This window comes from Montipora foliosa, chromosome 13, assembly GCF_036669935.1.
Source record: "Montipora foliosa isolate CH-2021 chromosome 13, ASM3666993v2, whole genome shotgun sequence".
NCBI classification, from domain to species: domain Eukaryota; kingdom Metazoa; phylum Cnidaria; class Anthozoa; order Scleractinia; family Acroporidae; genus Montipora; species Montipora foliosa.
The window spans coordinates 43,856,382-43,867,827 of NC_090881.1; the positions used below are offsets into that span (position 1 = coordinate 43,856,382).

The following is an 11,446-nucleotide window of genomic DNA, read 5'->3' on the forward strand; positions in this document are numbered from 1 at the left end:
TTGAACCAGGATGGACTTCGTCGTCAAATGGATTTGTTATCTCAAGATGCCCGTCAACGAACGGATGGACGTCGTATCCGGAACATTACCCATACCAACACCGTGACCACGGTCTACGAAGATGGTGGCACACCCACCGTCCGACGCACCTCTTCCCGACTCAGTAACCCATAAAAGGACATGCGCAACGCCACGATGTCAATCATGCCCAAAACCAGACGACGACGACGGCAACGACGACCCCCACAACGTGGACGCGGCCTCTTGTCGATCCTAGGCAAAGCTGTGGCTGCAGGGTACACGTTAGGAAAAGACAAGAGGTATAAAAGGATGGGTGCCCTAGGCGTCACCGGCCACTATGAAGCACCCGAGTATAATTACGGTATGATGAAACGGGTTCTCAAACGAAAACCTTGGGCACGAAAAATGGTGATGGATCGAATGATGCGTGGGGATCCGCATCCTTTGAGGGGACTATGAAGCAAAGAAGAAGAAGAAGGAGAAAACCCCCCGTCCGACGACGACGACGACGTCAGCGTGGCGGGGTGCTTCCTTTGATCGTGGCGGGGGCAAGTGCTGCCCTCGGAGGCGTGACTGCTCTGGCGCGTAAGAATGCTCGGACCCGAGCACGTTCCCGTAAACGGTACGATGACATGGTGGCTCGAACACGAGCCGAAGACGCTCGCCGTGGAGACGATTCGGCCATCGTGTACACGCACATTCCTGCCTACAAACCACCGCGTTACAAAGGTATGATCTTCCTCGAGAAACTCAAACGTAAACTCAGAGGTCGACGATAACTATAAAAGGACAGTCCAACCGATCCCATGGTAACAATGGTACGTCAACGTGGTAGTGGCATTTGGTTAAACGGGAGACGTCAACGCGGACGTGGTTTACCCATATGGGTCCAACGGGGCGGCAACTTGATCATGTTCCCAACGGCTGTTCCTAAACTTCCTAAAGGACGCCGACGACGACGACGACGACGAAAACGATCAGGGGTTCTCCGTGTATAAAAAGAAACGCCCCCAGGATCGATAGCCCGGAACACACCATCATGTCGTGGAGGATAGAACGACAATGGCCGTTTCTACGGAGCGTCTTGAAAGAAGCCGATCATCAAACCCGTCGGGCACGCCTTCAGGCTGCCAATGCCGATCAAATCAATGCCGTGAGTGAATTGGTCATGAACACAATCCGAGGGAACGTTCCTGTCTCGCCCAAGATCGTGGGACGCCTTCGACCTTACGAAAAGGTCTTGGGGGACATGTCTCGTCGAAAACATTCTATTAAAAGGCGACGTCAATTGATGATGAATCAGACAGGAGGAGCTCTTTGGGATGGTCTGAACGCCGCTTGTGACGTGATACGACGAAGTAAAGGACACAGACTAAACACGGCTTGTGACATCCTAAGACCCAAAAAACGATGAAAGCGTGTCGTCATCGGATTCCAGGAAGCGTTCGTGCCCAAATACCCTATCTAGGCTGGTTTCTACGAGATCTGACCCGATTGTCGGGAGAGGACCGTTTACGAAAACTCTACGATGCCGTGGATCAAAAGATCGAGGCCATCAGTCAACTGGCTCGAGAGATTGTCAAGGGGCGTCTGCCTTTGTCCAAGTACACCCTACTCAAGATCACCGAGACCCCACGAGATCGAAGAGTGTTACGGGCCATCAGTCGTTCGAGTTATACCATAAAAGCCCGACGAAGGATGATGCGTCGACATTTCCATCGAACTCGATTCTGGGTCGGATTGCATACGGCGTATCATCATTGTGTCAAGGATCATCTACAACATGGACGATGGTTGGTGTGATAACACGTGGACGCAAGGACCTCGTTCGTTCTGTGCCCTACAGGATCAGATACGGGGGCTTCGGCATCGTGTCCGCGAACAATGCGACATTGTCCGTCAATTGACCGATCAGTTGCAAGAACGCAATCAGAACTTGGAGCTTGCCGAACAAAAGATGGGGGTCTTGCAAGAACAAGTCTGCGAATTGAATCGACATTTGGAACGCGAACGCTACGAGAAACAGAACCTCTACTATAAAACCAAGGAAAGACGCGACGATCTTAATACTTCACGATGAGTGAAGTGGAGACCATTCCAGGATTTGAAAACAAAGTCTTGATCGATCCTCAACGACTGCGTCAACTCGAAGACGTGTACAAGGAACGTCTGACCGAAAACCTTCCTTTGGCCAAAGCCGCTCGTATCGCCGCCAAACAAGAAGCCGTTCTCATGTCGGATCAGATTCCTCCAGGGATCAAAAATACCTTGGCCACCTCTCTGGCCGACCAAAAGAAACGGTGGACCAAAGCCGTACGACAACCTATTGGGTTCGGACCGGATGCCGACGACGAACGCGATGCCGAAGCTGATGCCTATGCGCAAGGACCCTTACACTCCATGTTGACGCAGTTGGTCAAGAAAAAGAAAAAGAAGGACACGTCCGAGACCACACCCTCGGTACCCCCTAAAGCTAAAAAACGACTTCGATTCATCACTCAACCTAAAGCAGCCCCACCCAAAAAGAAGTCGAAGAAAAAAAAGTCGACCCCCAAGACACCGGTTCCCTCCGTCGATTGGGGACAGCTTCCGTTTCAAGGAGATCCCAGGATGATGGGGAGTAGTGTGGCCGACTACATGGAGAGGACCGCTCAATCGGTCAAGAAAAAAATTCGTAAGAAGACAGGTCGCCGTCGTCCTACCGAAACAGATAAATTACAACGCCCACCCGGTTGGTTGGATTTTGATAAGAAACTCAAACGACGCTTGGATGGCGAGGACTACTAAGAGACGACGACGCCAACAACGACGACGACGTCAGCGAGGTGGCAAGTTTGACTTGCAGAAGGCTTTGGGCAAGACCGGGATCGAGTTTCATTGGCCTGGTTATCAGTACATGGGTCCTGGCACCAAACTGGCCAAACGACTCAAACGAGGGGATCCTGGCATCAATCGTTTGGACAAGATTGCCAAGACCCACGACATGGATTATGCCAAGGCCAGAAACTTACAGGACAAGTGGAAAGCCGACGACAAAATGATTCGGGCTATCAGTAACCTCCCAGGCAAAAAGAAGAAGACGGAGAAAGTGGTCAAGAAAATCATGCAAATGAAACGTAAACTCAAACTTTAATTTTGAACATTTTTTCAACGAAATTTACGATTGAATATTCTTGTCCGACGACAGTGAGGACCGTAAATGTCAATAAAAGGTACAAAATAAAAATGTCCCGTCTTTTGATTCTTCTTGATCTGTTTTTCCGGGTGCCATAGGGGCTGTCTCCGATAACGCCAGGCTTCACGAAGGGCCTGTCCTGTTGCACAACAAATCAGACTACCAAACAGCATGACCGCTCTCAGGTGACGCCGTGCAGGGGGTAATTGGAACTGCAATAGAAATAAACATGTCCATCAGCTCCTCGTCTCACACGATGGTGACGAAAACGCCATATCTCTGCACATCTCCATGGCTTCCTCAACCAACTTTGGGTAGGACAACATTCATGTAACTGAGGCTGAAACAGGGTCTGGATCTGGAACGAAACAAGAACAATAAGGAGGTCCCATACTGTGATAACGTCTTGTCCGTACCACCAAATGTCCTTCGGTATTCTGGTACACAAAATGTCCCTCCTCGTTACGGATCATGATCTGACGACGCCATACAGGCGGATCCAAATAATAAAGGGCCACGCCTCGATCCTCGTCATCATCATCATCCCTCAGATCCTCATCGTAAGGATAGATGACACGCAGTTGAAACGTTCCGATGCCTGTGATGGGGTCTGATCCTATATAATTATAAAATCCGTATCGTGACACAATGGCATCGATGATGGCCAGTCTCTGGACGGTCGTATACCGTTCTCCACGACACTCCTCACAGTAACGACGATCCTCGGGAATATCCATGGGGAAGCTCAGGATCTAAAACATAAACAAAGACACGCCTGTCAAACGTTCCTCCAGTAACATGATTCGAACGATGGGCGTATAGGGTCGTCTCTCGTGCACATGAAAGTCTCCACTCCACGTACAAAAACATCGGTCGGCACGGACCATAATCTACGAAAAATCCACAGTACATCGAGGTGTTAGTTCCCATAAAACGCGCATCTGATAACGATCATCATTCCACACGAGGGTATAAGATCTCTCGACCGCAGACGATTTTTCCCTACGACGTTTGTAGGTCCCCTGACAATGTCGTGCATGTTCCTGTGGTGCTATGTTCGTTCGTTGGTCATTGAGCCGGTCAAGACAATACATGCATGTGATGGGTCCATACGAACAACAAGGCGAATCCCAAAACGTGAACCCTTCCCCATTGGCAAACACCGTCATGAACTACAAAAGAATATGAACGGCGCCATTAATTTGTTGTCGATTGACTTCGTCTTTAATATCTGCCCAGACTCGAAAATGAGCAAACTCTTGTTTAGAGGTAAGAGTCGGGCTGTACAATCCAAAAGTAGGTAGACTGCACCAAGTCTAAAACAGAAAAATGACATCCATGTTAATAGGAGAATCGACTATCGGCGACGACGACGGCGACGGCGAATACGACCATGAGTACCGACCGCCCTCCATAACTCCGCTATAATGTCTAGTTCTTTTGCCGTCCAACCCCTCTCCAATGAAAAGCGAGTGGTACATCTGAGGATACACCAAGTCTAATGAAAACAAATGTAACATAGGTTATCGACGGTTGTACACAGTAACGAGTCCATAAAACGGATCCCAAAAATCCACATCAATCCTCTGCCACAACTCCGCCGTAATGTCCATCTCTTTTTTCGTCCAACCCCGTTGGTACGAATAACGAGTAAACTGATTCAGACGACACCACATCTAACGATAATAAAGAGAACGAAACGTTTGAATCAGTATCCCGTCCCAATAGAGACCCGTGCCCCTAAGACGAAAGCAATAAGAAGTACAAGATCCGTATCCATAAGAAGTACAACGTCCAGGCGGAACAAAGTCTGGAAAGATGGACGGAAACCATGGTCCCTGTCAAGGAAACATGATGGCACGGTTACCATAATAAGGAGATTCGTGAAAAGTATATGCGGATACACGACCACCCGAATGACAACGACGACGTCCGTAGGAGACTTCCAACCCGTCACATCGACAACGAACGAGACACCCGTAACACAAGCAACCAAAGTAGTTGAGGTCCAGTCGTTTCAAACAGTGAATGCACGTGGCGGCAGTCTCCGTACAACGTTGAGGACACACCCACTTGATCCAAGTCCATTGATCCCCTGACCTCGGTGGATAACCTCCACGAGTCCTATGTTCCTGCACCACCATCTATTAACAAAAAGAACCTATCTTAGAATCTCATTCAAATAACGCCGTCTCCAACGAAGCTGCTTCATCGTTCTCGGAGGACGTGCCCGTCGCCACAGCCAACAACCATTCCTCCATACCCATCTCGATAGCCTCTCATCCCCGAACGTATCCTCAAATTGACAAATCACCTACGAAAGAAAAAACGACCTATCTTAGAATCTCAGTCAAATAACACCGCCTCCATCGACGCTGCTCCTCCGTTCTCAGGGGTCGTCTCCGTTGCCACACCCAACGATCCTCTCTCCATACCCATCTCGAAATCCTCGCATCTAATGTTTGTTCCAATCGACAAATCATCTACGAAAGAGAACAAGATCGATGGGTCCAATTATGTCCCTGACACAAATAACACCAGTCCCCCAAATCATGACGACACGGTGGAAATCCATAACCCACGTCACAGGTACAAATCAAACATCCCGGACGACGGTACGAATGGTATGAAAGCGCACAATTACAGTCCCATTGTCTACACGTCAGTTCCACATAACTGCAACGACATTCCCATTCGACCTGATGATCGTCCGACCTAGTGACCACCATGACCTACAAGAAAACACCGACAATGAGGAGATCGAAACGGCATACACAAAAGACCTCTCCGGTAGACGGGCCATCGACACCAACGACACACGACCATCCCTTCTGGACGACGATTGTATATGCCCGTACAATAACGATACCCCGGACAACCCAACATGCCCAAAAGACAAGTCCGACATTTCATGCGTCGGCTTCCCGCAGGATTACCCCCAGGGGCAAACCGTCGGCACGGTCCGCATTCAAAGACGATAGTCGATTCTCCTACGTACGTCGCCGTCATCTAAAAGACATCAAATAAAATAAACGAATCTATCAGATTCGCTTCGATTTTCACCCAATACAAATAACCGGTACGTACCGTGCCATGTTGAGCGCAACGTGGTAGACGGAGTAACTCTTCGTGAATGGGGTTCCAACGTTCCCTCCGGTCCTTCTCTCGTTCCTTCTCCTCCTCTCGATCTCGAACCTTCAATACATGATGACGTACTTCAGGAGGCAACAGGTCCCAATACGAAGCCTCGTCTCGGGTCGTCGGAGTCTTTGCCGTGGTCTGGCCTTCTTTCCGCCAACGTCCATTCTCTTGCTTGACCCACACCTCTTGCTCATACTCTGGGTCTTGCTCCACCTCCATAGTACGTCTGGCGACCGCCATCTCCAGCGCACGTCTCTTGGGTTCGGATGCCATGACTTTTTCTGAGCCTCCTCACTCGATCGAACTACTTAACAGGAATCGTTCCACCAATCCCCATGCTCCTAAGGGGTCACATGACTCTCTGGGGGGATACCCCCCCATCCCCCCAGAAGACCTATCTCGCTCCGGATTGGTCCATCTAGGGTACACGTCAAGGTCCTTCAAGGTGACTCTTTCTCTATAAAAGACACACCGTCTTTTCAAACAAGAAAACATCTCATCATGGAAAGCGATAGTGATAGTGATTTGGTTGAAGCACTCGACGCGTTTGAACAAATTGGAGGTGCTGCTCCAGGACGTTTCGTCTTTGAAAGACTTCCTGTGGTCGAACGGCGTAGTGTCCGTCTCGGAGTTCGTGAACGCGTCTTTCAACTTCGCCCTCGACAGATGGGAGCGTTCATCCCCCGACAACGTCTCACCGATGCCCTCGTGCAAGGTCTTCGTACCGCTCTAGATGACTTAATCAACGATCAAGACATTCCCGATGGCGATCGCATTTACATCGCTCTATCCTCCAATCGTATCGCCAATGCCTACAACGGTTGGGGACTGCGGGCTGGAGAATGGCGCGCTCAAGGTCCACGCGTGGATGCCTTACTTGGGAATCTTTCCCATATGCTCAACTCGAACGAACAATTTGAGATGGACGATTCCTTCACCCTCTCCTTCGTTCATGTACGCGGGGCTCCCACCGGTTCCGGTTACAAAAGAAAACATTTACCAGGGCATCAAGCGTCGACGCGTCTCAGAGAATTCAAGCGTTGTGTCTTACGTGTTCCACAGGATGACCAAAATCTATGCTGTCCACGCGCCATCGCTATGGCTCGAGGGGTCCATCAACATCGAGACGATCCTCGACGTCGCCGACAATGGACCCACTGGAACCGTCGTCGCATGACACGAGCGGCTCAAGAACTTCTAGAGGAAGTCGGTCTTCCTCCTCAACCCTGCGGTCCCGAACAACTTCAACAACTCGTCACCGCTCCCAGTCTTCAAGACTATACTCTTGTGGTCGTGGATGCCAACCGCGCTTATGCTTGTTTTGCTTACGGTCGTGGGGACACATTGTTAGGACTCTTACACGAAGACGGTCATTACGATGCCTTGTCTTCCTTACCAGGGTTCTTCGGCCAAGATTACTTTTGCAGCCAATGTTTCCAAGCCTACCATCATTTGGGTCAGCATGCCTGCCGTAACAATCGAACCAATCATTGCGGCGCCTGCTTGCAAAACGGATGCCCTGATCATGCCGAGGCCTACCGACAGTACCGCTCGGCTCAGACACCCTGTATTCTCTGTGGACGTTCTTTCTACGGAGACACGTGTCTCCAAACCCATCGGACCAAGACCCACGCCGGTCAACCCGCGGATCCTGAACATCCTTCCGTCTGTGCCACCCGCCGCCAGTGTAAAGAATGTCACCGCACGTTACGTGGTCTCAAAGAGATCCGAACTCATCGGTGCGGGTATCGGAAATGTTCGTGCTGCAAGAACGACGTCGACGTCCATGCCCATCGTTGTTTCTTACAAGTCGAAAAGACTCCCGCCGAAGAACGACGTTTGACACGGCAGCGACTCTCCTTCCAAAGGATCCTAAACCAGGGACTGGCGCCTCTCTTAGAAAACGAGGCCGCTGGCTTGCACGCTTTTCTGGCGGGCGATAACGACGACGACGAGGAGGAGGAGGAGGACGATGAGGAACCGCCCTTGCACGTTTTCTTTGACATTGAGAGTATGCAAGTCGAGGGACGTCACGTGCCCAATCTGGTGGTGGCCGAAACAGAAGACGACGACGATCCTCCCGTCTCGTTCCAAGGAGATGACTGTCTCTTTCATTTTCTGGAATGGTTAGAAACACTGACCGAAAACGGAATGCGACCCCTAACAGTCATCGCTCACAATTTCAAAGGGTATGACAGTTATCCCATCATCGACGAACTCCACCGGCAAAAGAGAGACCTGGACCAAATACGAAACGGTGGGAAAGTCCTCCAACTCACCTACCCTCACGAACACACCACCATACGCTTCATCGATTCGCTCTCCTTCTTCCAGATGCCGCTGAGCGATTTCCCCAAGACGTTCGGGCTCACCGAGCTCAAGAAAGGATACTTTCCACATCTGTTCAATACCCCCGAACATCAGACGTATGTAGGCCGACTTCCCGACAAAACCTTCTACATGCCCGACGGCATGTCCGTCAAGAAACGTCGCGACTTTGATACCTGGTACGACGATCAAGCAGCACGACAAGTCGTCTTTGATTTCCAAGCCGAACTCTTAGCCTACTGCCAATCGGACGTGAAACTCTTGAAACAAGGATGTCTCACGTTCATGCGGGATTTTCAAGCACGCGCTGAATTCAATCCCTTTGAGCAAATGACGGTGGCCTCTGCCTGCAATCGCTACTTGCGTATGCACTGTATGGAAGAAGAGACCATCGCTTCCGAACCTCCCCTAGGATGGCGAGGTCGTGTCAATCATTCCCAAGCCTCCATGGAATGGTTGACGTGGTGCGAACACCATCTACGACAACGAGCCTACCTGGCCCTCTCGCCGGAAGAACACGAGAATCACGAAGCCCTAGCTCGTGCCTACGGACAGTACGACGCTTATCATCCCTTGCATCGTCAACGTATCCAGCATGCTCGGAACGAGGGCGAGTACCGTATTCCCGGTACCCGATACACGGTCGACGGTTACGATGCCGATACCAAGACCGTCTACGAATTCTGCGGGTGTTTCTGGCACGGATGTCGGACTTGTCATCCCCAACGCACCGACGTGCATCCGACCTTACTCGATCGCACCATGGACGAGGTCCGTGCTCTCGTCGACAAGAAACGCACGTTCCTCATCAACCGTGGGTACCAAGTCGTGACCATGTGGGAATGTGCCTGGAACGCTCTCAAACAAACCAATCAAGACATCAAAGACTTTCTAGCCCGTCAACACCTCCAAGCCCCCCTGGAACCACGCGACGCTTTTTACGGGGGTCGGACCAATGCCGTACGTCTCTACGCGCACGTCGACGAGGAGAAGGAGGAAGAGATCCGATACGACGATTACACGTCCTTGTATCCTTGGGTCAACAAGTACGGCACCTATCCCTTGGGACATCCCACCTTCCTCTACGAACCCGACACCACCGATCTCTCGCCTTATTTTGGTTTGGCCAAATGTACTGTCCTTCCACCCCAACGTCTCTACCATCCCGTGTTGCCTTACCGCAGTCACGACAAACTCACGTTTCCCTTATGTCGTACCTGCGTCGAAGAGAACATTTCCAAACCTCTTTTGGAAAAGACACATGCCTGTCATCACACGGACGAAGAACGTGTCCTCGTGGGTACCTGGTGCACCCCCGAACTCGATATGGCTGTACAGAAAGGTTACGTCATTCAACACGTCCACGAAGTATGGCATTTCGATCAGCAACGTACGGGACTTTTCCAATCCTACGTGAACACGTGGCTCCAAATCAAAGAAGAAGCCAGCGGTTGGCCCGAAGGCTGCACTACCCCGGATCAGAAACAAGCTCACATCGATGCCTACTATGCTCGGGAAGGCATTCGTCTCGATCCCACCAAAATCGAAAAGAACCCTGGACTCCGAGCCCTGGCTAAGATGATGCTCAACTCCATGTGGGGCAAGTTCGGGCAACGGATCAACAAGACTCAGGTCCGAGAATTCACCGAACCTCAACCGTTCATCGAGTTCCTCGACAGCGATCAACACGATGTCCGTTACGTCAGTTCCCTCACCGAAGACCGGGTCGAAGTCCATTACAAACTCCAAACGCACGATGTCTTGCCTTCACCTAATCTCAACATCTTCATAGCCGCCTTCACCACCTGTCATGCCCGACTCCGTCTCTATCGAGCCCTCGATCATCTCGGGGAACGCGTCCTCTACTTCGACACCGACTCGGTCGTCTATCTCCATCGTCCTGGCGACCCACCTTTGGATCCTCCACGAGGTGCTTATCTCGGCGACTTCAAGGACGAATTGGACGCGGGCGATCACATTGTGGAATTCTGTTCGGGCGGTCCCAAGAACTACGGTTACAAGACCAAGAACGGGCACGTGGTATGCAAGGTCCGCGGTTTCTCCCTCAACGTCGAAGGGATGACTCAATTGAATTACGATGTCTTGCGTCAAAACACTCTGGATGAATTGCATCGTCCTCTAGACCGACCGCGTACCACTCGTGTCACGCAATCTCACACCATTCAAAGAAATGCCAAGACCTACACCTTAGAAACCCAGCCTTCTCACAAAGATTACCGGCTCGTCTACTCCAAACGGGTCCTGGATCCCACCACGGCCCAGACCTACCCTTACGGTTACGAACGGTTCACCGAAGAAGATCTGGATCTCGCTCAAGTCTTAGCCGACCTATTTAGGGACGAGTAGACACCAGGTCTCCTCACACGTTCCCGCTTGTAAATAATAAGTTTGTTTGTTCATTAAACCGTTGATGATTCGAGAAAAAACAAAACACTAGTTCGTCTTGATGTTCCCCCCGGATCTTGGTTCACATTCCAAACATGCTTTCTGTGATGTCCCCCAATTATGACGTCGATTGGACTTTGACCCCACCGTCTCAACCAATCCTGTTCACGTGTGCACGTGATAATGGCGGACCTAAAAATATCCACCAATCAGAAGCCGATGCATCTCATTAAAAATCGCTCTCGACCAATCAGAATGCTCCATTCAAAACCGACCTATATTCCCCCATAGTACTACTTTGGCTAAATAAATTCTGCAGTCTGCTGTCCAATGTCTTCCGTGTTCATGAATCAGACATTTTGGTTTGGGTTCTTT

The 11,446-nt window shown here is 50.6% G+C and overlaps 2 protein-coding genes across 2 annotated transcripts in view; one reads left to right on the forward strand and one right to left on the reverse strand.

Moving 5' to 3' along the window:
• Positions 1-6,838: 6,838 nt before the first annotated feature.
• On the forward strand, positions 6,839-11,032 carry LOC137982002 (uncharacterized). The gene has a single exon (XM_068829019.1). The coding sequence runs from the start codon at positions 6,839-6,841 to the stop codon at positions 11,030-11,032; it is 4,194 nt and encodes a 1,397-aa protein (XP_068685120.1).
• A 303-nt stretch (positions 11,033-11,335) lies between these two features.
• The window catches only part of LOC137982003 (uncharacterized), a 1,697-nt gene continuing 1,586 nt past the window's right edge, over positions 11,336-11,446 (reverse strand). The window contains exon 2 of the mRNA XM_068829020.1: positions 11,336-11,446. This exon is cut by the window's right edge and continues 1,437 nt beyond it. Within this exon, the coding sequence (XP_068685121.1) occupies positions 11,336-11,446 (111 nt within the window).